A 26,252-nucleotide genomic window follows, 5' to 3' on the forward strand; every position below is an offset into this window, starting at 1 on the left:
TAATTTTTTTGTATTTTTAGTAGAAACTGAGTTTCACCATGTTGGCCTGGCTGGTCTTGGATGCCTGGCCTCAACTGATCTGCCCGCCTCAGCTTCCCAAGGTGCTGGGAATACACGCATGAGCCACCGTGCCCAGCCTCAGGTATTCTTTATAGCAGTGTGAGACTGGACTAATACAGAAGTACACACACAGAGATCAGAGAAAGATTAGTCACATGTGCCTCTTTATGTCCTGGACCATATCACAGTGTTCTCTTGGGTTACAGTGCCTCTGCAGGTTCTGCTCCTTCTGCCTCCCCTTACCCCAACACATACACACAATTGGCCTTCTAACCTTGGCTAAACCTAGCTAACTCAGGGAACTATCTGACCACATTACAGACTAAATCAGGCATCTCTGTTATATTAACATGCCTCTCACAGCATGTATTACTATCTCATAGTATTATAGATTTGAAACTTTACATTTATTCCATATCTTTTTTTTACTTAAACAGGTTATTTGATTATCTCTCTCACCTGATACGTAGACTCTGTGAGGTCAGGGAGTAGGTCTGACTCCTTCACTGCTGTATCCTCAGCACCAAGGACAGTACATGACATATAGAAGGTGCTTGTCAAAGTCAAAATAAAATATAGAGATGAATCTCTAAATGTAATGTTTTATTTGGGGAAGCAGGAATTGCAACTTGGAGCATACACACAGATCTGGTGGTCTTTGGTATGTCCAAAGAACAAAGAGAAGGCTGGGAGTTTTATAAGAAAGAGAAATGTATTGTTTTGAAAGAAAGCACATTGGCACTAGTAAAGTTTCAGGGAGCTGGCAAGCTCTGATTGGTGACTGACAGTGGTAAGTAAAACTAGTATTAGGTTATGGCAGGTTGTTTCAGCAGTTACTAGCTCAATCTGGTCTTAGCGAGACAGCAGGTCATTTCAGCAGCAGAGTCAGTGGAAATATTAATTCTTGGAGCAGGTGCTGTGTGCCTCCACTGCTTTTCCCCTGGCCACTGGATTCTGATTCCGTTGGGCATAACAAGAGTGACCCAATTCGTATTATCAACTTTCACATGCTCAATAAGAATGTATGCATGTAAGCTATGGGTGAGTGAATGAATGAATTTGGACAACTCCTCCTCCAGTGAAGAAAAGCAGAACTCAGAACCTCGAGCCACTTATAAAATGCTAACATAGTACCACCTGTGCGCTGTCTTCTCCGAACCATGCCCTTCCCAGGATAAGTAACTGTGTGCTTAGAAGTGGAAACCTGATAACAGTCACCCAGTCAGTGACTGGCGGACCCCCTATTATTACTCCCATTCTTTGGGCAGGGAGATGCTTAACCCGCTCCAAGCACAGAGGAAGGGCGGGAGAACGAAGAACTCACCTGGCAAACACAGCTGCATCCGGAGGCCTCGGGGCTTCCGGGATTCCGGTCCCTCTTCCGGAGGCCTGGGTTTCCGGGACGTGCGCGCCGTGTGGGGCGCGCACGCAGGGCTGGGCGTGAGGGGGCGTGCGCGTGCGCAGGCGACGAGCCGAGGGACTAGGGAGAGCCGTGGAACTGTCGCCAGGTCGCTGTCGCTCCACGCCGCCCGTCGCGCTGCCCGCCCGCTCAGCGTCCGCCGCCGCCATGGGAGTGCAGGTGGAAACCATCTCCCCAGGAGACGGTGAGTAGTGGCGCGCGGCGGCCCGGAGTACCGCCGCCGCGCGCATCCGCTCACCGTGCCCGTCTCTGTCTCCTCAGGGCGCACCTTCCCGAAGCGCGGCCAGACCTGCGTGGTGCACTACACCGGTGAGTCGGGGGCCAGGCGGGGTGGGGGCCTGGGCCAGAGTCCCAAGCCCGGGTGCGACTGGCCGCCAAGGCCTGGGGGCCCGGGGCGTGGCGGCGGCGAGGCCCGCATGGCTTGAGGCTGAGGCCTGGGCGGTGGCTCAGGGGCAGCCCCGGGCTTGCGGAACCCGGGCGGGTCTGAATCGGCGGTTGTGAGCGCTGGCTGCGGGCTAGGCGTTATCTAGCCCATCAGAAGCATTTCTGCACCTTAGATGCTGCCCTTTTGCCCACTGCACAGATGAGGAAACTGAGGCTTGGCGAGACGAAGTCACTTTCCCAAGGTCACACTTTCAGGAATGGTCAGAGCTCTGGCCTGGGACCATTAGGAAGGATTTGTACCATTTCTGTGCCCCTGCCCCCACTTCCATCCCTCCCTTCACTGGAGATAAGGACGAGGTAATTGCGAGTCTGCAGAGCTGCTGCTTCCTCCGGGGAACTCGGAATTCGCCCCTTTGCCGCGGGTGGGGAAACATCCCACTTCCTAAGTCATTGCTTTGGCTCTTCCTGGCCTTCAGGGAAGTAGAGCTGCACAGCCTTTTTCCGTCTTTTTACTTTTGAGCCACTTACAAATCCAAGGCTTAGTGGTAGCGATGGCTCAGGCTGACCGAAAGCTGCACGTGTAATTTAGTCCCCCAGCTCTTCTAAAAGTAGAGACTTTTCTCATCTCCATTTTAAAGATAAAGAATCTGGAGGCTAATAAACAGTGATAATATAAGCCAAAGGAAATTTTAGACACCTCCCCCTCCCCAGCCAGAATTCAAACATCAGAGTCATGTGCCTTGGGACCCTCTTTTACTCCTTGCCCTTACAAGGTCGTTCTGGTTTGTATGGACGGGGGGAGGGCGAGAGCTGAGTTGGCGGAGACACCGTGTCTGTGGGCTGTTGGTCCTGCAAGGGTGGGAGTGATTGGTGTAGCCACAGTTGTTGATACGAATAACCTTCCCTCCCCCTCCTCCTTCCCCTTTCTCAACCTTCCCACCCTTTCCTCTGTTCCTCCTCCTCCTCCTCCTGTTTTCCCACTCCCTCTCCTCCTCTTCCTCCTCCTGGGTAGTAGGCTGTGGGCAGTTTTGGCCAGGTTGCTCACGAATAAACTCCACCTTTCCCTTCCAAATCATGGAAACATGGAGGGATCCCTCTATTGAGGGAAACGACTTTCACTGGAAAGAGGAAAAGGCAGCCAACATCCCTTCTCCCATGCCCTTTTATTTCTATGGCCCTTCTCCATGGGTAGAAATGGGAGCAGGAGGTAGAAGTTAAGGACTAGCACTTTAAAAATGCTGCCAAAGGAGGAGTTACTGAAACCCATCTTTGTGGGGAGCAGTCTCATGTCTGTGAAAGAATCTGGAAAGTGCTTTTGATGTTTTAGATAGCTGTCCTTGTAGGCCACAGTCAGCACCTGAGCCTGGGAGGTCTGGTAGATGAAAGTGCATCCGTTTGGTGATTTTTGATCCGAAGGATGAGAAGAATAACCGTTTACAGTGCCAGGGTGAGTGGGCAGTTCATTCAGTTCCGCAGCCAACTGGGGCAAAGACTGGGACTCCAGCCGTGAGGAGCTGCCTTCTGGCCGCACCCCTCCCCACCCTAGCTTGTACATAGCCACACTGGGGTGCTTGGAAGCATGTGTCCCACTCCCACGTCTGCCCCTCATGCTCACCCATGTTCTGGTGCTGCCAACAGGACTGGACCCCAGCGTGTAGGCAGTGCCGCACTTCACCATGCCTCTTGGTGAAATATCCCCACACAGCATGTCTGGAGCCTTTTCCTATGAGAACAGATGGTCATGAGACCCAGAACACCATCAGGGTTTCCAGTGCCTCTTGAAGTCTGTGTTTTCCTCGCGGGTGGCACCCACCCACATGTTCCCAGAACAGCAGCAGGACCCTGGCATGCATTAGGACAAAAGCTTTCTTTTTTGTGTCGTTTTGATAAGCCCTATAAAGACGCCTTAGTGAGAAGCCAGCTCTGCCTTATGCTCACAGAATAGACTGTTTTCGAGCAGGCTGGCGGCTTTGTTCCCGTGGGTCTTTGTCACCAGCCTCCCAGGAATAACCTGTTTGAGACCTATGGGGGCGTGAGAGGAGTGGGTAGGCACTGTGAGATCTCATCTGTAGCAGTTAAGGCTTTTAAGTCACTGGGAACAGAATCCATCCTGGGGGAACATGATCAGAAGGTGGAGATTATCATAAACGTTTTAGGGGTTTTCAAAGGCAGAAGCCCACTGGGCCCCAAGAAGGGGAAAGAAAGAATCATGATGCCCCTAGTTCTCATCTCTGTTTTTTGGCGTTGTTTGCTTGTTGTTTTGTTTCCTGCCTGACTGCCTCTGTAGTCTCCTGTTAAGAGATTTTTGTTTTTCTGCTTCTCCCAACCGGTGGGTGGTGGAAGTCCCCTGCATGCTCACCCCTCACCCCTCCCCATGCCCAGCTTCTCTGTCTTCTTTTGAGTGTCTGGCTCAGATTTCTTGGCTGTAATTCTGATTGTTACTTTTCCTGAGAAGGAGAGTTTGAGTAAGGTGAACACTCTTGATCCGGTCTGCTCTTGCCAGGTGTCCACTACTGCTGATGTGGGCATGGGTCCAGAGAAAGAGGGATGGAAGTAAGGGATGGAAGTAAGTAAAGAGGGATGCAAAGCACAGACTGACCTTTACCATGTGGATGCTTTAAATGCCACTAATGGCTGTCAGTCACGTTGATGCCACTCTCAAGGGTCCCTCTGGTGACTTCCGTGACCTTCTAGCAGAGCATAGCATGGGCAAGGCCTCAAAGGAAGGCGTGCACAACCTCTGTGGTACCACAGGGAAAATACAAAGTTCACTATCACCAGCTAAGCATCTCCTAGGAGCATGACAGGCATTGAGGTGGGAGGGAGGTGGTGGAAAGGTAACCTGCCAAGTAAGTGCCTTTAGGAGCCAGTGAATTCTCACGGCCCCTCCCTGCTGCCTCCAGTAGCTTTGTCATCTTTACTGTTGAGCTTGTTCTGGCACACAGCTAGGTTTAGACCTCTTTTACTTACTTCAGCAGGCCGTGTGCCTGCCATTGTGAGAGCAAACTCAAGGGGATTGAAGGAATGTTTTCTTTTTTCTTCTTAAAAAGTAACTGTAACTGGACATTTTGTCCTTGGGATCAGGTTTAAGTCAGGTGTAGCCTCCCGGCTTCTAACTGAGACAAACCAAGAGCCCCTCAACCTTATGTCCTCGGGAGGTTGACTAGAGGGCTGCTGAGGCTTGCAGGGCAGGTGTGGCCACTTTGCTGCAGTCTCCCTCAAGCCCCTTGCTTTCCTTAGCTTCGTTCCCCCTTCTCCTCTGCTTTATTCCATCCACTCCCTTGCTAGGTATCTCTTGGTTGGTGATCTGTCTGGAGGGAGGCTCACGCTCAGCAGAGATGCCTCAGATGGCTTCCCCTGATGCGTGCTGTCTTGAGGCACACAGGCTGTAACTGTTGGGGCGGGGCTGCAGCAAGACTGTTTGCCTTCCCATAGCACATATTTTTTGAGCAACAGCAGCAAGCCAGGCTCTAGGGACGTGGCTAGTTAAATAGACAAAGACCTGATCTGGTGGGGCTTTGCTTATGATGAGGAGACTGACAGTATGGCCATGGGGCACATCAGGTAGTAAGAAGCACTGTGGAGAGATTAAAGCAGAGTGAGGGATGGGAGGGGAAGTTGGCTGCTTTTCGTGAGGGTGATTGGAAAAGGCCTCTGAAAAAGCGGCATTTTAACATTCACTCAAAGATAGTTGGAGGGGGAGCTGTGGGGCTGTCTAGAAGAGTATCCCAGGCAGAGGGAAGAGCTAGTGCAAGACCCTGAGGCTGGAGCCTGCTCTGTGCATTAGAGGAACAACAAGAAGACCGGTGTGTTAGAGAAACAGGAAGTGGATTGTATGAGAGGGTATGTGGCAGGAGATGAGGGGATGGTGGAGCCTCGTTGGTTGTTATAAAAATGTTGCCTTTTTCTTTTTTTTTTTTCTTGAGACTGAGTCTAGCTTTGTTGCCCAGGCTGGAGTGAACTGGCGTGATCTCAGCTCACTGCAAGCTCCGCCTCCCAGGTTCATGCCATTCTCCTGCCTCAGCCTCCCGAGTAGCTGGGGTTACAGGCGCCTGCCACCACGGCCAGCTAATTTTTTTTTTTGTATTTTTAGTAGAGACGGGGTTTCACCGTGTTAGCCAGGATGGTCTCGATCTCCTGACCTCATAATCTGCCTGCCTCGGCCTCCCAAAGTGCTGGGATTATAGGCATGAGCCACCGTGCCCTGCCAACGTTGCGTTTTTCTAACTCACGTGGGAGCCATTGGCTGGCTTGGATTTTAACAGCCCCCTCTCCTTCTGGCTACTGTGTGGACAATGGGCTTTTGGGGACAAAGGCAGAAACAGGACACTGATTGTATCCCAGGTGTGTAGAGTGCCAGCTCAGGCAGTGGGCAAAAGTGGTGCCAGGTGGACAGTGATCCCCAAAGAGGATGTGGGTTCTTTGCTGTGTTCTGATCTTGGCCCTGCCATATAACAGGCTATGAGAGCTTGAACAAATTGTCCCATAGCTCCTAGCTTCCACATGCTGTCTATAAAATGGGAGTAATGATGCCTGCTGTGAAGCAGATGCCTATTGAGACTACCCAGTTGTCTCCAAAGTGTTGCTCTTTTTTAAAACCACAGTTCCATTGAGCCTCACTCATCGCAATTGTTATGTCTAATCTCAGGCCAGAAGAGTCCTTACACTGTTTTTTTCTTAATAACTCTGATTTCTTCAAAGAGAGCGGGCTAGTTATAGAATACTCCACATCTGTCTTACTGTTTTCTCATGGTATTGTTTAACTTGTTCCCTGCCTTGATTTTCTGAACGGGATGTTTAATGTTTTAAATGTCTGAATAGATTCGGTTTAAACATTTTAGTGTGAGTACTTCATCCTCAGCACACATGGGAAACATCACTAGTTGTGACGCTAAATTTTATCTTTTTTGTAAAGGAACATTTTTCCCTTTGCAATTAGCAGTGATTTGTGGAGTGCCTAGGTAACCATAGATGGTCTCTTGCTTATCAGCCTTTCACCTAGTGGTGTTTACACCTTCTGATAATTCTCCCCTGAAGAAGTAATTGGCATTCACAAAGTGTTGATTTATAAAATTCCTTCATTCTTTCTAAATTTGTTAGCTATTATTCTTCTATAAGATAAGGTAAAGCTAATTCTTTCCCTTTAAATACCAATTTTTATTTTTTGAGACAGTGTGTCTGTCACTCAGGCTGGAATGCAGTGGCTTGATTTTGGCTCACTGTAGCCTTGACCTCCCAGACGCCCATCCCGGCCTCCCATCTGGCCTTCCAAATAGTTGGGCCTACAGGCGCATGCCACCTGTCCTAATTTTTGTAGTTTTTGTAGAGACGGGGTTTCACCAGGTTTCCCAGGCTAGTCTCAAACTCCTGGCCTCAAGTGATCCACCCTCCTTAGCCTCCCAAAGTGCTGGGAGTACAGACATGAGCCACCGTTCCCAGGCTTTAATTACCAGTTTTTAAAATGAAAAATGAATGTCAACTGATGGGGTGTTGCCGTTCCCAGTGGGGGCAAGTGACTTTTCCCCCCTCTATTTGCTTTTACTGTACTGTGGGCTCAAAATTTTTGTCAGGGCCTTAAGATCAGTGATACCCATTACTCTTTTTGATGCTAATATCATCCTAAATTTGGCCAGTAGGAGCCCTTCAAGCTGGCTCCAGTACCTTTTGAGCTCCCACCATTCCTTCATCCATTTCTCGGTTTCACTACTCTGGTCCAATTGTCAGCCATCTTTCAAAGATCTCTAGTTCCTTTCAGTAGGGTCCATGACCTTTTTGTTTTTGCTAACAGCTTTATTGAATATAATTTATATACCATAAATTCACCTATTTACTCACAGATGTTTTAACTAGAACATTTTTAGTGCTTAAACTGATTTTTATGAAGTACTGAGGGGTTTATTGTATCCATAAACTGGAAATCATTTGTTTGCCTTGGAATTTTCTCTAAAAATATTGTCACCTGCTATTTCCCATGGAAGAAGCCAGGGTTATTATGAATAACTTAATCACATAGCATCCAGTTCTCCCTTTGGTGCTCATGGCGACATTTGTTTATTTTTACTTCTATTTTTTCTTCTGTTTTTTTGTTTTGTTTTCCTGCTAAGAAGCTTAACCAAGTCTCTACATTCCCTCTCCTGGACCCCTTTGATTTTGACCAGGTGTATTCTAGCAGTGCAGAAAGTCAGGGAGGTAGAAATAACCAGTTCCTAGATGCTACTGTCTCTTCCTGTTATATTTACTCTTCCTCTCCCAGGAGCTCAAGCTACCTTGGCCTGCGTTCCTCGAATGCTCCGAGCCTTTTCCCACATGGAGGTCTCTGCCCCTTTGCTTAGGTGCCACCGCACTGCCGCCACTCCCCACTGCATGACAGGCTCTTTTCTGTTCTTTATAGCACAGTTTAAGTAACACTTTGCATGCATACATGCATGCTTCTAATTCTGCAACAATGTACCCATCTATTTTCTTAGCCCCCATCATAGTCAGGATCCATATAGTTAAACATCTACTGTTTCCCCAACAGACTGCAGGCTCCAGGAGGCCAGACCCACACTAGTGTTGTTCTCCAGGGTCTCCCCATCAGTCTTGGCATAGAGTAGCTATTCAGTGACTGAATGAATGGCCAGTTAGGACCAGGCATTCCCTCAGTCACTCAGTGAATATATAGGGAGCTGGGCAAAGCCTCAGTGTTGCTCTTAAGGTGCTTACCCTGTAGGGAATGGTCAGTTACAATGAAAGTACCTCAAGCAATCTATACCTATAGGCTAGAACTTCTTGGAGGAAGTGCCATCTAGTTTTGGTGTGTATGGTACAGTCAGGCAGGAGGAAAGCATCTTCCAAGTATATACACAGCTCAGGAGGAGAAAAGGGTTTTGATTTTTCTGTAAGTACTTGATGAATGTCTGCTATGTGCAAGACACTGTCCTGGCTACCAATAATTTAGGAGTGAAGAAGACACAGTTCCTGCCTTCATCTTACAGTGTAGTGGAAAAGACATAATAAATGTGATTAATAAGCAAGACTGTTGTGTATAAGCTAGTAAGTGTTAAGGAGGGAATAGGAAAAGGTTGAGATTTTAGTTAGATTGGCAAAGGCCTCAATGAGAAAGTGACATTTGAGCAAAGACTTGAAGGAGGTAAGGATGTAACCTATGTGACTATTTGAGCAATATCATTTTAGGCAGAACAGCAAATGCAAAGGCCCACGGGTGGGGGTATCCCTGGTGTGTATGTAGAACATAAGGAAGCAATGTTCTGGGACTGGAGAAGTATGAGAGTAATCAGAGGTGAAGTCAGAGGGATGGTGGTAGGAGCGGAGGCTTGACAGCTCTTAAGAGTGTCTTGTAGGCCATTTTAGGAGCTTTATCTCCTGAGATGGGGAGTCACAGGAGTTTTTTTAGCCGAGGGGTAGTAGGGTCTGGCTGCTGTGTCAGGTTTAGACTGCAGGAGAGCAAGGGCAGAAGCAGAGAGACCAAGGAGGGAGTTGTAATAATAGTCTCTAACAGAGGTCCGGAACTCATGCTTTTAACCATTATACCCTATAGAAACTGCATATTTCTGCCACCTCCAGCTAGCTACTGTTACGTGGTATTTCTTTTTTTTTTTGGAGACGGAGTCTCGCCCCGTCGCCCAGGCTGGAGTGCAGTGGTGCGATCTTGGCTCGCTGCAACCTCTGCCTCCCAGGTTCAAGCAATTCTCCTGCCTCAGCCTCCCAAGTAGCTGGGACTACAGGCACACACCACCATGCCCGGCCAATTTTTTGTATTTTAGTAGAAACAGGGTTTCACCGTGTTGCCCAGGCTGGTCTCAAACTCCTGAGCTCAGGCAATCCACCCGCCTCAGCCTCCCAAAGTGCTAGGATTACAGGTGTGAGCCACCGTGCCCAGCCTAGTGGTATTTCTTTCTCCCCCTCCCCATGCGATATAATGTGGTAGTAGCCCCTCTTATTTATGTTGTGATTACAATGGAAAATGGAGAGACACACCCACAGGGCATGCATTCTGGTCTGTTCTTTTTATTGCCGTTGGATCCTGCATATTCTTCCCATCATGGGTCCTGCCTTTGAAAATACACTTTTGGTTATAGGATCTAAAGGGATTTAGCCAAAGGTTAGAAGCATTTCCATACCGTATATGGGAAATGTGCTTGCACTGTTTGTGATCTCAGGAAAATGATAGTGAGAGTGAGTTGGTTCCCTCTTTGGGTAGACACTTGGACCTTTGGTCATACCCTTCACTTGTAAGGAGTTCTCAGAACGCCACTTCAGGGAGGTTGTGCTGGAATGCAGCCACAGAGACCCAGAAATGGAATAAGAATGTAAGATTTGAATTTGTATCTTTTGCCTATCTAAATGTAGAATCCCTTTTTACCCATCATGGTTGAGACAAGTAGGTAGTTGGTACGCTAACATAAAAGTGACATACCTTCTATAAATATTTTATTTGAAACCCTAACATAAATCATTTGCTAAAGGACTATGTCTTTATCTTTAAGTATGGCTCTGCTAGTGGAGTTTTCCATCACAGTTCTGGCAAAAACCAATTTGACCTTTTTAAAAGTAGAGCAAAGACTATTGTGAGAACATTTAAAAACCAAACCTTTCCAGATTTTTAAGATTTCTTTCTCTAAATGTAGTCTCCCATATGATTCACTAGCAACAGTTTTTTAGTGACTTGCCTTTATTGAGTCTTTCCCAGCAGTCAGCTAGAACCATTGTTTGTATTCACACTCATTTTATTGATTTACATACTATTTAATCATATTATCTTTAACACAGTAAATATAGCTACCATAAATGGATTTGCGGACAAACACAGCTAACCACTCCTCCCTTTGTGAACATAGAACTCATGTGGGAATGAAGGAGTGATCATGAGCTAGAGACTAAAGCATGAGGGGAGTGCTCTTCACCATGCTAGGGTACGAAGGCTTTGAGTTTTATGAGTCTCCAAGCAAGGCAGCTAAGTAAAAGGTGGTTAAGAGAGCTTCTGTATCTAATAAGAGGGAAAGCCAACAGCTAAACCCATTAGACCTGGAGCTGTACACCCATCTGGGAATGTTCTGAGTGGCTTCAAATGCAAAGCTGCAGAAAAATACTGGCTTCCCCATACCTCCATCCATTCAACCATTACACTTTTTTTTTTTTTTTTTTTTTTTAAGAGACAGAGTCTCATTCTGTTTCCCAGGCCGGAGTGCACTTGCGCACTCATAGCTCACTGTAACCTCAAACCTCTGGGCTCTAGCGATCTTCCCACTTCATCCACTCAAGTAGCTAGGACCATGTCTGGCTAATTTTTTTTTTTTTTAATTTTTTGCAGAAACAGGATTGGGGACATGAGTCTTGCTGTGTTGCCCAGGCTGGTCGCAAACTCATGCCAGTCTCAAACTCCTGGCCTCAAGTGATTCTCCTGCCTTGACCTTCCAAAGCACTGGGATTACAGGCATGAGCCTCCTCCGTAGCTGGCCTCATTGTACTTTTTGTCGTTAAGAAATTCACCTGCGTGTTGAAAGTAGAAGTCCTTTGTCCCTCTCCAAACTATAAATGGCAAGGACTTTATTTTATTTTGAAGGTTTGGGGCTTAGGATATTCTGGTTTTTTGTTATGTTTGATTTTTGGTTTAGTTTAGTCGTTGTTGTTTTTTAATCTTGAAACTTCTCATATTTTGGTCCCCGTAAAATGCCGCCTATAGGAAACACTCCTGCAAAGATTCATGAGCAACTATAAACTGCATTGTGAGTCATGAGCTTTCACTACAAGTAGTGAAGCCGTAAGGCTGTAGAGGTGCCTTCTTTAGTCCTCTTTCCTTACCCAGTAGAAGGTATATGGGATTCTGCCTTTCCCCAAAGCAGAGTACCCTAGAAGTGACTCCATTTCTATTGGGTTATTAGTGAAATAATATCCCAGTGGTCCTTGTGAATCTCTAGGTCTGGAGTCTTAACCACTGCTTCAGTGGCTTGAGCCAACCACCAGGAACACAGTCTGGAGATACTTTGCTGCCCAGGAGCTGCTGGCCAGGTCTCCCTCTGCTGATTCCTTGATAAGCAACAGGAAAGAGCAGGCTGCTGTGTGGTAGACAGACCTGAGACTCTCTGCATGGTCTTGTTTTTTAAACCCTTTGCTCCCTTTCCAAGGGTTTCAGTTCGGGAGGAGACCCAGGCGAAGATGACATCAACAGCCTTTGTATACAGCCATAGCTTTGGCTCCTTTCATGGTCTTGTACTTTTAACTGGAGCACATTTTCACATTTTTTCTCACTGATTAGTAATTAAAGGTTCTTAAAGACAAGACTACCATTCTGTGATTACCCCTCGTATTCTGGTTACCATATAGGGATGAAGGTCTGAATATGAAGGCCTCATGCTTGTCCTTCTGGTTCTTTAAAATCATGCAAGTAAAGCAAATCCAAGAGTACTTTTGAGTACCAGCACCACAAGTGCCACCAGGACACAGAACGCAGGCCAGGTCTATGAGCTTGGGCTGCATTCAGTCAGGAGAGCCAAGACTATATACTTGAAATCAAGAATATGGAGCTATTCCAGGCAGTTTCTTAGGCATGAGTTATAGGCTTGTATGACCAGGAATGAAATCGGTCAGTTCTGCAGTTAGAAGGCAATGCTTGTGATGTTTTATCCTGAGTGGCCTTTAGAGTTTAAAGACTGTCAGCTGTCGCATCTGCACTGTAACCTCAGTTGCCTTCTCTCAGCAGGGCACGCTTTCTCTAGGAAATTACGGCACTAACTTGGCAGGTGGTTTCACTGTTCAAGGGCTCCAACTCCTGGCACAAGTGATCTCCAGAGTTAAAATTGGAGCAACTGCTGAGACTTGACTTGCTGCCTGCTTTACCTGTTCCCTCCCCAAAGAGAGGAAGCACTTTTCATTCATTGCCAGTGTGGATGTAGGAGCTAAACATATACAGGATTTTAGTAAATGCCACTGCCTACTTTTTTTTCTTTTCCTTTTTTAAAAAAGTTATTGGCCGGGCGCGGTGGCTCAAGCCTGTAATCCCAGCACTTTGGGAGGCCGAGACGGGTGGATCACGAGGTCAGGAGATTGAGACCATCCTGGCTAACACGGTGAAACCCCGTCTCTACTAAAAATACAAAAAACTAGCCGGGCGAGGTGGCAGGCGCCTGTAGTCCCAGCTACTCAGGAGGCTGAGGCAGGAGAATGGCGTGAACCCGGGAGGCGGAGCTTGCAGTGAGCTGAGATCCGGCCACTGCACTCCAGCCTGGGCGACAGAGCGAGACTCCGTCTCAAAAAAAAAAAAAGAAAAAAAAAGTTATTGAGGCACGATTGAAATCCAGTATACTGCACATTTTTAAAATGTACAGCTTCATAAATTTTGATGTGTCATTGTTCCCCTTTGAATTCACCCCTCCTTACCTTCCTGTAACAACTACTGATGTACTTTTTTGTCAGTGTAGATTCGTTGCATTTTCTCAAGTTTTATATAAATGGAATCATACAGTATGTTCTCTTTTGTTTGCCTTCTTTCACTTGGTATAATTATTTTGAGATTCATCTGTATTGTCCAGTGTATCAATTGTTTGTTCCTTTTTGTTGCTAAATAATTTTCTATGTATAGATACTTGTATTTACCACCGTTGGTGGGTGTTCGGGTTATAGTTTTTGGCTATTGCTAATAAATCTGAGTTGAACATTTGTGTACAAGTCTTTCTATGGACATAGCCTGTTATTTCTCTTGGATAAATACTTAAGATTAGAATGGTTGGGTCATATGGGGAGGTGTATGTTTAACTTACTATCAAACTGTTTTCTGAAGCTTTGTTATATTCCCACTAGCAGTGTATGAGAATTCCAGTTCCTTCACATCCTCACTAATACCTGACGTGGTCGGTCTTTTTAGCTTTACTCATTCTAATCAGTGGTGGTAGATTCATTTCCTAGTGGTTTTAATTTGCATTGTTATAATAACTAAGAATGTTTAGCATCTTTTCATATGCTTACCTGCCCTCTGTCCTTTTCAGTGAAGTATCTGTTCAAATCTTTAGCCCTTTTTTATTGGTTTTCTTAATTGTTGAATTTTGGTGGTTTGTTATATTCTGGATATAAGTCCTGTATCAAATATGTACTTTACAAAAGTTTTCTCCCAATGTATGGCTTGTCTTTCATTTTCTTAACAGTGCTTTTTAAAGTACAGAAATTGTTTTATTTTGATGAAGTTCAATTTATTCTTTTATAGATAGTGCTTTTTGACATCATACTAAGAAATCTTCGCCTAACTCAAGGTCACAGAGATGTCTTTCCTATGTGTTCTTTTATAAATTTGATAGGTTTAGTACTTAACATGTAGGTCTAGGATCCATTTTGAGTTAATGCTTGATAATGGTGTAAAGTTTTTACTGTGTTATGTGTGGATATTTTGTCATTTTAGCCCAATGTAATTTTCATCTCAGATATTGTAGTTTTCATCTCTGAAAGTTGGAGTCTTATGGTCCTCCTCTACTAATTCTAACATTGTGTTAGTTCTGGGTTGCTTTCAATTGATTGATATGTCTCCTCATTGTGGGTCCTGTTTTCTGCCTCTCTGCATGCCTGGTAATCTTTGGATGCCAGACAGTGTGAATTTTACCTTTTGGGGTGCTGGATATTTTTATTCCTATACATTTACCTGAGTTTTATACCGAGAAGCATTTAAGTTACTTGGAAACCGTTTGATGCTTGTGAGTCTTGCTTTTGTGATTTGTTAGGTAGGTCTAGATTTCAGTTTAGGGCTGATTATTTCCTACTATAGGCAAGATCTTCCTGAGTATTCTGTCTAGTGCTGCGTCAATCATGAACTTCTCCAGTTTGACTGGGGGTAATAAGCAGTAATCGCAGCCCTGTGTGAGCGCTAGATACTGTTCCTCTAAGCCTTTTGGATAGTTCTTTTCCTGGCCTTGAGTAGTTCCCTCAGATACATGCACCGAGAGGGACTCTGCTGAATACTCAAAGAGGACCCTCTGTAGATCTCTGGGGATCTCTGTATAGCTCTGTCCTGCTGGTACTCTGTCCTATGGACTCTAGGTGCCTTGAGCTCCACTCCAGGTCCCTGTCCCTGGAAAATCCCAAGGATATAGGGCTGGCCTTGTTTCCCATGTCTCAGGATTGTTGTTCTTCATTACAGATGTCTGGTGTCCTATAAACCATCGTTGCAGCTATTTTGTCTAGGTGGTTTTTAGGTTTCTGTGGGACTTTTTGCAGGGAGGAAGGGGTTGGTTGGTTGTTGGTTGTTTCAGGAACAAATCTGATCCCTGTCCTCCACCGTGACCAGAAATGGAAGTTCTCACTACCTGTTTTGACATTAAAGACTGAACAGCATAATTCCTACCCCTGAAAATACTATATGCATACTCATTCCAGCTTAACAAACACTGCTTTCACCTTCTCTCCCAGCTTGACAACTTACGGCCGTAGATAGGTGGCCTGTTCCTCCCCACTGGGGAAGCCCTCCTTCTCCTTGTCCTATAGCTTGTGCCAGTTGTGTGACACCCACTTAATTACATACCACCCCACCCATTTCTGGGGATTATTGTTTAGCTTTCGGACTCGATTGTGGGAAATCCTCTCCTTGGACTTGAGGAACCCCAACACCACTGCCACCACCCACCCCTTCCCTGTGAAGATTTCTCCTTAGAAAGTAGATGAGATTGACAGTTGGTGACTGTGGTCTGAAATTCTGGAGCAAGGCTCATGCCCCTTTCCCAGGGACAACAGAGCATCCAAAGTAGCATAGGAAAATTAAGATCCTAGGCAAAGGTCCTGCTTAAAGCTCCTTTACTTAGAAATCCTGCTTCCTGGCTTTTATGGTTTTAAAATACTAGGGAGAGGCTTGCCCCTCAGTGTCCAAGATAGGCTTAAGAGAGCTGGGGTTAGACAGGCATCCTCACACAGAGCCAGAGTTTCCACTGAAGAACATACACATCTTCATGCTGGCTCAGCAGCAGATTCAGGCTGTGTCCCGCCTTGTGCTCCTAGTCTGGTACCAATCAGATAGAGAGTTGAAGTATCTCACCTCAGGCAAAGCAACATTGATACATTGATGCATGTAGTGTCTGGAGGTTGCCTGGCATTGCATCTGATCAGGGATAAAAAGGAAGTTTAGGGAGTCTGTCTCAGTACCCTGTGGTTTTCATTGCAATCAAAATACAATCTTGCACAGGTCAGGGCCGTGTTCAAGTTTGGCAAGAAATAGGCTAATTTTTTTATAGGTATACCGTACTTTTCAAATTGTGGGTTATGAACCATTAATGTATCATGAAATAAATTTAGTGGGTCACAATCAGCATTCTTTTTAAAAATGAGAAGTATATTCCATGTAGTAACTTACATGTAAATTTTGTTTATACACAGACAAAATGTGGGTATGTGTACTGGGTCCTGACATGAGACACTGATCTCATTGTCACAGATCAGGGATAGCTTTGTGGTTTTGGTTGTTGAGTTCCATTTCTTTGTTATTCCTCTCGTGACAGCACTATATTATAGTGTGCTCACTAAATGTCAAATAAAGGTTTACCTCATGCCAGTTGTGTTCATTTGGCTGCAGGTAACTGAAGACCCAATATAAGGCAAAGCAGACTTCTTTATTTTTGTAAGACTTTATTAAGAGCAGTTTTAGATTCTCAGCAAAATTGAGAGGTAAATACAGAGATTTCCCATATATCCCCTGAACATGCATAGCCTCTTTATTATCAACACTGTCCGCTAGAATGGCACATGTGTTGCAGTTGACGAACCTGCATTGACACATCATGATTACCCAAAATCCATAGTTTGCATTAGGATTCACTCTTGGTGGTGTACATTCTGTGGGTTTGGACAAGTGTATAATGGCATGTGTCCATTATATATAGTATCATACAGAACATTTTCACTGCCCTAAAAATTCTCTGTGTTCCATCTGTTCTTCCCTCCCTCTACCCCTGACTCCTGGCAATCATTGAGCTGTTGACTGTCACCATAGTTTTACCTTTAGAGCACACTTTCAATCACCTCAGAACATGAGTCTTGAGGGAAGTGGTTTAGGGCTGACTGAGAGCACTGGAATGACCGCCCTGTGGTATGCCTGGCCTTCTCAGTCACAGGGTGACTGCCATGCTCCAAACATCTTATCTTTACATGACAACATTCAACAGGGGGAGCAGGAACTTTCTTCCTGAGTCTTTGTTTTTCTTTTTACTAATGAGGTAGGACTTTCCTGGAAGATCCCAGTAGACTTCACAGCAGGTAAAGTAGTGCCCAAACTGGCCCATATGCCTACCCCACACCAGCCCTGGCATAGGGGAAAGGCTTAGATTGATTCCAGTTCATCTGCTGGGCCAGGCTGTTGTGCTCCTGGGAAGTTGATGTTTAATTAGAAAGGAAGGTGAGGGTGCCACAGCCTTGGTTCCAGGTGGCCCCTATGGGCATGTTTTTCTTAAAATAACACAGACCAGAGAGAAGCTCTTTCTGGTTTTCAGTCTTCTTTGTGGCTCACAGGCCCTGCCACTCAGTGGTTCTGACCTTGGGTGGGTTACTGAGCCTTGGAGTTGGTTTCCTTATTTCTGTTATAAGCGGTCTCATGAGGGTGGATGGAAAGGCTCCCTGCCTGGCCAGGGAATGGAGAATCATAGCTGTTGATTGCCTGCTTTCACCCTTACCTCTGAGGTTGGTTGGGTTGGGTTCCATGTAAGAAGTGTAGCTTGAAACGGGTAAAGGCAGTGTGTTTGGTGGGTATTGTGGAGCCTGGAGACTTGTTCCTCTCCCAGGTACTTGTTTATAGAGAACTGTTCAAGTCCTGCCATTAGTCATTTCTTTCATCAGGTGGTGACTGCATTCTGGTAAACGAATGAGCTAAATGCATACCCCAGCTCACCAGTTCAGGGGCACCAGTTCCTTGGAGCAGGTACGGGTCCCCGCCCTCCTGTCTACCTTAGTCCTCAGCTCCCAGGTCCAGGCAGCATTAGTACCCATTCTGCCCCCAGGACATCCGTCTCTACTCCTGCTCTGTTAAGATACCACCACCCAACCCCCACCCGTTTCTTCTTTTGTTAAAGTCCACATAGTCCAATAGCTGTGATAACGCTGCCAATTCATCTCTGCCTCCCCATCCTACTTACAAGTGTTGACACTGTTTTTTAGGTTGGGATTTTGTCAGGATTTTCGTTTTTTCCTAAACTCTTACACAACAGAATGGATTTTCTGAGTAATGCTTAGAACCATGGTGAGTACCCACCCCCAGTCTTCCAATAAAATCAGTTTTGTGTCCATTATATGTTAACCACTGGCTGACCCTCCAATCTGGGATCCTAATTAGAGAATTTTCAGGAACTCAGTGTCAGCTATCACAATAGGCTGGCAGCGGCTTCCTGAGAAAGCAATGCTGATGGTGTTTTTGAAAAGGAAGTTGCAGATATCTATTGCAGATGTCTGTTCCTCTTTTCTCATAGCATCTCTGGAGTTCCCCTTTTATTGGAAGGCGCCGTCGTGGCTTGTCCCACTTCTGGGAAACTGGGATAGTAGAAGGAGCATGGTATTTGGGTTTATAATTTATAATGTAGTTTTACTATTTTGGCAAGCTACTTCACTTCTCCCTGTCTGCCTCAGTTTCTTCATCTGTGAAATGGGGATAGTGCTGTGGAGAAAGAATTGCATTAGTTCACGTGTGGAAAGCGCCTAGCCCATTTAGAGTAACTCAGAGTGGAACTACTGCCCACAGAGTTGCTAGCAGTTGGCTGGGTTTACTGAGTTAATTCTTCAAGGGCAACCATTTCAACCTCCTTAGTATTGCTGTTCTCTTCAGTTTTCTCTGTTACAAAGGATTAGCTGTGCAAAAATGAGCACAGATTGTTTTCTGGGGCAGCACTGGATAAAATAAGTGGGATGAATGCTGCACAAATTCTTTCATTTCCCTACTTCAGCCCAGGTTGGTTTTTACTTTTCCCAGGAAAATTATGACAACTCAGGAACCAGACTACAAGGGCCCAGCTTTATGCCCCAGGTTCCCTGTTGATTTCACTAGAATGCGGGTGAAAGCTTGCCTTACAGCTTCCTCTTATCACATCCCATAGTGCTGACACACAGCCTGGAGAGCAGCAATGTGTGTAGGTCACAATTAGTGAACCACAGAGGAGACCATGGGGGTGGCAGATGGTGGAGGGGGATTTGCCTGCACTGAACAATGGCGGAGCAATATATAAACACATTACATGTGAAAGATGATGGGGGATTTTGGGAAGGAATATTGCTTCTTGCACTGTCATTGTGTGCACCTCAAGGGACCACAGTTATTTTTAGTTGGGGAGAAAATCCACAGGGTGCTAGGAGAGTCAAGGCAGGAGGAAGTTTATACTCCCCATCTCCAGAACAAGGTGGACTGCCACCCACCTCTGGTACATGGAGTCCTTTTGTAGATGACTTAATTTCTTAGAGTCAGGGAAGAGCATTCACAGGTCTGGAGTTAGGACTACCCCAACTCCTTAGATGCCCAGTGAGGTCACAGGAAACCCTCCCTATGTACCGCAGTTCCTGCCAGACTCTTCAGCACTGGCATCTCTGATGAGTGCTCTGCTGCTGGTCTCTGACTTGCCTTATGTCATTACTCTGTTGCTCATGTTACAGTGGCCTTTTTCACAGGGATGCTTGAAGATGGAAAGAAATTTGATTCCTCCCGGGACAGAAACAAGCCCTTTAAGTTTATGCTAGGCAAGCAGGAGGTGATCCGAGGCTGGGAAGAAGGGGTTGCCCAGGTATGCTCTCTCATTTGTTTTGTTTTGCTTCCTAGTATTTTACCTTTTATATTATTTTTATAGGTGGCATATTTCTACGGTTCAAAAATAAAAAAAGTGAAAAGTCTCATCCCATCCCATCTGACCAATATCCCCACAAGAAGCACCTGTTGTTAATGCTTCTTGTACTGTCGTTTAAGCACGTATAAAAACATAACTTTTTTCTTGCTTTCACACACATACTGTTTTGCAGTTTACTTTTTCACTTAATGCATTTTTGACACTCCCAATATCAGTACATAAAAGAGGAGTAGGCTGGGCACAGTGGCTCACGCCACTGTAATCCCAGCACTTTGGGAGGCCGAGACAGGTGGATCACCTGAGGTCGGGAGTTCGAGACCAGCCTGGCCAACATGGTGAAACCCCATCTCCACTAAAAATACAATTAGCCGGGCGTGGTGGCAGGTGCCTGTAATCCCAGTTACTTGGGAGGCTGAGGCAGGAGAATCGCTTGAACCTGGGAGGCACAGGTTGCAGTGAGCTGAGATTGCGCCACTGCGCTCCAGCCTGGATGACAAGAGCGAAACTCCATCTCAAAAAAGAGGAGTAAGCTCTGTTACAGCTGCATAGTATTCCTTTATGTAAGTGTGCTAAAATTTACTTGGCTAGTGCCCTATTAATGAGTATTTGAATCATTTCCAGTATTTTGCTATTATAAACAATGCTGCAATAACTCACCTTGTACAGACTTTATTTTCTGTGTGTGCACATGTTGCCATAGGACATATTCTCAGAAGTGGGGTCGAGGGGCTCAAAAGCTGTGTGTAGTGTTTTTTGACAGGTCTTGCCAAGTTGCCATCTCTAGGGTTTGCAGTCTGGACTGCCACCACCAGGCTATGAAGGTGCAATCTCCTCCCCAGCCCCAGCATCACAGTGTATTGTTAAATCTTTGGCCTCAGGACACTATGAGTAAAAAATGACATCAGTTTTAATTTGTGTTTATCTTACTATTAACCATATTTTGTCAGACCACTTCTGAGAGGACATACTTAGGCAGAAAGTCCTTTTGTTTGTCTTGAGTGTGTTTCCTAATCTCTTTTCTCCCCATTTGTGGAAACAGCTTTTGTTCTGCCAACGCTACAAAATTCCCAGGAGACAATAGGGACCCAGGGTTGCCAAATTTTAGTTGGATTCTTTCTTTCCATCAAACCTAGGAATTTTTCCTTGGCTCTAACCAGGTAAAGGGATGTTTTTCAGTGACCTGAGACCCAGGGAACTTTATAATTAGGCTCTGCATGATGGGTAATTAGTCTGCTTCCCTCTCACTGAGGAGAATTAGAAATTTAACCAAGATGAAAAGAGAGATTTCTGTCTCTCTCTTTTCCAGAATACACATTGCTCTACTTCCTCTATAAAATACCACTGATTTATCTCCAAATAAACTGCTCAACTTTCAGGAACTTGAAGCCTTCCCACTCCCAGGTGTCTGGGTTTCTGTTCCTGCAGGGCAGAGGGTTGGCAGTGTGAGGAAGAGGCTTTGTAGTTTACTTCCCTTGGGAAACCTTGCCAACCATAGCTTTTTGCCTCTGTCTCCCTAGTCTGGCTGGCTCTTGGATCTGTAGCCCATCCCCCATCTTGCATGCCAGCCATTGTTCATACCACAACCCATCTTCTATGACTGTTCCAGCATTGGAACAATCACTGCGTTGTATGTATTGAGTGCTATATCTGCCATCGAGATAGTGTTATCAGCATACTTCACTTCCCAGGCTTGGAGAGGCATGGTTGAGTATTGGACAGATGCCTGACTCCCCCTTTAACTGGTGCTTTGGGGTCAGTCACAGCCCTGTCAATTATGAGAAGTCTGGGTAGTTTGAGATCTACATAAAACATCTTTTAAATTCTTCGCAGCGTATTTTTTCAGCAAGTGAGTTAAAAACACAGGAAGAAGGGGAGATTGACTTGTGCCCCTTTTCCTTTCCTTTTGATATTGTTTTGGTTTTACATGTTTGCAGGCATGGAATCCTGCCACAAGGACTATTTTGGCAGCTTTTTTTCATCGATCTTGGACATCTTTTCATGTTAATACATTTAAAGCCACCACTATGTTCTTTCTAATGACTAATCCCTGGTGTGGATGTGCCTATGAAACCACTCCTTCTATGATGGACTTTTGAGTTGTTAGCAGAATATTCTGGAAATAGAATTGCTGAGTCAAGGTATATGATTGTTTTGAATTGTACAAGGTAAAGCCATACTTCACTATCCTTACCACCTTTCTCCAAATGTCCCAACTTCTGGGGGGAGCAAGGATTAGACACTTCACAGCCTGGAGCTTGCTCTTTATTCATCCTTTATCCGGTGGAGTCGGGAAGCCAGGAACATACACATGGAGACCAAAAGCAAAGAGAAGTCAAAAGATGGAAATACTGCAGAGAACCTGGTCACTGTTCAGAAAGTAGAAATTTATACTTATTTGTGTATTTAATTTGAAACTGAAAATATACACAAATATATTTTTTAAAGTAAAAATCTGTCCTTACTGGTCACTCACTATCCATACCGTTCTCCTCACAGCAAAAGTCTGGTATGTCCTTCCAAAGACATTTTCTGTTGTAGGTATATCAATATTTTCACAAATGGTGTACAGTACATGCTATTGTGTAGCCCAGAAAATCATACTGTCTTTTTTGAAGTTTTCCTATATGGAGTATTCCTTTTTCAAGAAGAGCATAGATGTCACTTAATGTGTCCTTTGAGTGACCACTGAAGGGGACTAGGTGGTGAGACATCTGGAATGTTACCTGCCTAGCATTAATCATTAAGACTTGGGTAGAAAGGTTGAGGGCCTGACCCTTCTGAGAGTCAAGAGGGGTTTTGAACTGCCATTGGACCTCTTGGAGTGAGATGCAGGGGTCATGGAATCTGACTGCCAACCTCCAAGTCCTGCATAAGGAGGTGGTGATGCCTGTGCAGCTGCAAAGTCACTGGAAAGTCACAACCATCCTGGCCAAGGAACACCTAGGTAAACAGCTCTTGTTCTTACAGAGACAGTTGGGGCGTGTGTCCGGCTGAGTCTGTCTTCCTTGTTCTTTTCACAGATGAGTGTGGGTCAGAGAGCCAAACTGACTATATCTCCAGATTATGCCTATGGTGCCACTGGGCACCCAGGCATCATCCCACCACATGCCACTCTCGTCTTCGATGTGGAGCTTCTAAAACTGGAATGACAGGAATGGCCTCCTCCCTTAGCTCCCTGTTCTTGGGTAAGGAAATGGAATGCTGAAGGGCCCTTCACTACCTTTGCTCCTCCCATGTTATGCCCAGTGTTTGATGGGCAGCAGAGACAGCAAAAAACACCACAAGGCTGTTTTTCTCCCTGCATTCTTTCTGTATTGAGTATCCTTTCATTGTTATTAGTATATGCTTTGAATGTAAAAATTGGTCACCCTAAGGAAAGGAATTGGCTCCTTGTTGAACTCATGGAGATGGCAGCTGTTTAAATGAAGTGTTTTTCCATGTAGTTTATAAATTATAACGGAATTGAGGACTACGGAAATGTAGGCCAAATTTGTAGTGCCAACATTTTAGTTCTTTGGAAATAAGACTCTTAATGAATGACTTTGTTCTACCCTGTGTTTCTAGAAGATACAGGGGAAGAAAAAGTCCTCTGAACATGAATATCATGTCCTAGCTTCTGCAGCTCTCTCCTCACTGCCGTTTGTGGTTACTGCCTGTTAGATGGTATGAGGGAGACATTACTGCATCAGTCCACCTGCTCAGGGTCCACACCCAGGACACTTGAGGCCCCCAAGCCAGCTTGTTATCAGTGCATGAAGTGGAGAAATGAAGCCAGAGGATACTTGTGAAGTTGAAAGGATGCTCTTGGATCAGACAGTTCTAGGAAGGGATCTAATGGACCTCTGCGTCACCTTTATTGTGCAACAGTAAGGAAACGGCCAGAGAGAACGGCCTTACTCAAGGTCACATCCAGGCAATGGCAAAGTAGGACCAGATCCTGTTTGCTGATTTTCCCCTCTTCTACCCTCATTTCTTAGGAACTAAACTCAGTATCCTAATAGCACATAGCTTTCATGTAAGTGTTAGAATCATTAAGCACGTGAATGCTATTGGCTTCCTTCCAACTGGCCCCAGACCTTTATATTAGCTCCCCTCCTGCCATAGGAACCAGAGGGCCACAGCCAAGGCCTGGGTGAGGACACTTTTGTTTGAAAGCCACAACAAATGGCTGCCATCCTATTTGTGATGGCAGTCACAGCTACTTGTAACCTTGTCCTGTTGTGCACTTACATGTAAATTTTGTTTATACACAGACAAAATGCGGGTATGTGTAAGTGGAGGGGCTTTTTAAACTGTCTTTCTCAGTTTGAACCACACATACCTCGGTAATACAGGCCTGGTTAAGTTTGATAATTCTGGTTTCTTCACCTGTCATTGCTGCTGGGAGGGAATCCCTGGCACTTTACAGAGAGCCTTTGTCTGCCCAAAGGTCTACACCTAGGCCAAACTCCCTTTCCTGTTCTTTGAGAGCTGAGTCATTTTTTGAACATAACTGTACTCGAGGGAGCCTTGGAATTACTTTCCTGGTTGGGAACAGGCTTTCTGTAAACTTGATGAGGTAGAGGGAGGGGAGAGAGGGATAAAGGCTACAAGTCACCCTGAGTAACCCTCCCAACCCACTGCCAAAGAATGTTTCAGCTTCTTGCAAGAGTCTGGAAGGAAAGTCCAAGGGCAAACCCAGAAAGTTTTAAGTTGAGTGAATGCATGAATATTGGAGATATTTTCCCAGTATACTCAACATTATGAATGACCAGTTTATTCTCAGTCTGGACTGCACATTAGAGTCACCAGGGAAATTTTTAAGACTTTCCTGATACCCAGGTCAGACCCTAAGCCAGTTAATCATAATCACTGGGAGTGGAACCCAGGCATTTAGAGTTTTTTAAAGCTGCCAGGTGATGCCTATACGTAGCACAGTTGGAGACCCAATGATAGTGGGGAACTGTATTGTCAGCAGCATGGGTGGACAGCCCTCCTGCTGTCCTTAGCAAGGCAAACTTAACCTTAGATTAAAAACCAAACACACACATCAATTTAAGCAGAAAGTTTGTTTCACCTGGGACCCAGCCCAAGGCCTTCTGGCTGTCTCCAGCTGGAATAGAAGTGGCTTGGTCTCAGACTGCTCAGCTGTTGGGGAAGGGATTTGGCGTGGCAGATGGCATCATGGCTGCCACCACTGCACACAAAGAACACTGAGTTGCTGGAAACTCACAGATTTTCTGTCCCCAACAGATCTGCCATGGAGGGATCTGGTGCCTCCAGACGTGTGCACATGAATCCATGTGGAGCTTTTCCTGGTGTTCCACTCCACTCTGTATAGACATCTGCCCTGACTGAATGTGTTCTGTCACTCAGCTTTGCTTCTGACACCTCCGTTTCCTCTTCCCCTTTCTCCTCGTATGTGTGTTTACCTAAACTATATGCCATAAACCTCAAGTTATTCATTTTATTTTGTTTTCATTTTGGGGTGAAGATTCAGTTTCAGTCTTTTGGATATAGATTTCCAGTTAAGTACATGGTCAAGTATTAACAGCACAAGTGATAGGTTAACGTTAGAATAGGAATTGGTGTTGGGGGGGTTGCAAGAATATTTTATTTTAATTTTTTGGATGAAATTTTTATCTATTATATATTAAACATTCTTGCTGCTGCGCTGCAAAGCCATAGCAGATTTGAGGCGCTGTTGAGGACTGAATTATTCTCCAAGTTGGGAGATGTCCTTGGGTTAAATTAAAAGCCCTACCTAAAACTGAGGTGGGGATGGGGAGAGCCTTTGCCTCCACCATTCCCACCCCATCCTCCCCTTAAACCCTCTGCCTTTGAAAGCAGATCATGTTCACTGCGATGCTGGACACTACAGGTATCTGTCCCTGGGCCAGCAGGGACCTCTGAAGCCTTCTTTGTGGCCTGGCTTATTTTTTTTGTTTTTATTTTTTTTCGTCCTGTGGTTTTTCTAATGGACTTTCAGGAATTTTGTAATCTCATAACTTTCCAAGCTCCACCACTTCCTAAATCTTAAGAACTTTAATTGACAGTTTCAATTGAAGGTGCTGTTTGTAGACTTAACACCCAGTGAAAGCCCAGCCATCATGACAAATCCTTGAATGTTCTCTTAAGAAAATGATGCTGGTCATCGCAGCTTCAGCATCTCCTGTTTTTTGATGCTTGGCTCCCTCTGCTGATCTCAGAGTTTCCTGGCTTTTCCTCCCTCAGCCCCTTCTCTCCCCTTTGCTGTCCTGTGTAGTGATTTGGTGAGAGAAATCATTGCTGCCCCCTCCCCCCAGCACCATATATGAGTCTCAAGTTTTATTATTGCAATAAAAGTGCTTTATGCCGGCTTTTCTCAGCTCTGTGTCATGGTGGTTATTTTCAAGTGCCTCCCCTGCCATTTGGTGCAGGGGGATGGGGTTGGGCAGGGTGAAGGAGGGTGGCAGTGGGGATGTAGTTTCAAGATTGTCTTGGCAGAAGAATGCAGCAGGGAACATCCTTCCTCACTGGCTATTAAGGGGTTGGGGTTCGGAGGAGAAGGGGGAATGTGGGGTAGGTTTGTATCAAAGGAACTGCCTGAAGGGCAAGCTGGGATAGTCAGGGAACATCCCCTT

General features: G+C 45.4%; 1 protein-coding gene across 3 annotated transcripts; it reads left to right on the forward strand.

Annotated features, from left to right (window-relative positions):
• The first annotated feature begins 1,500 nt into the window (after positions 1–1,500).
• FKBP1A (FKBP prolyl isomerase 1A) lies at positions 1,501–25,996 on the forward strand. 3 transcript variants are annotated; one of them, XM_065521687.1, is made up of 5 exons: positions 1,501–1,664; positions 1,742–1,789; positions 19,463–19,590; positions 22,671–22,835; positions 24,883–25,996. In XM_065521687.1, the coding sequence occupies exons 1-4, from the start codon at positions 1,628–1,630 to the stop codon at positions 22,797–22,799; spliced, it is 342 nt and encodes a 113-aa protein (XP_065377759.1). In that variant the 5' UTR covers positions 1,501–1,627; the 3' UTR covers positions 22,800–22,835; positions 24,883–25,996.
• The last annotated feature ends 256 nt before the right edge of the window (positions 25,997–26,252 follow it).

This window comes from Macaca fascicularis, chromosome 10 (assembly GCF_037993035.2).
Source record: "Macaca fascicularis isolate 582-1 chromosome 10, T2T-MFA8v1.1".
In the NCBI taxonomy this organism is placed as follows: Eukaryota; Metazoa; Chordata; class Mammalia; order Primates; family Cercopithecidae; genus Macaca; species Macaca fascicularis.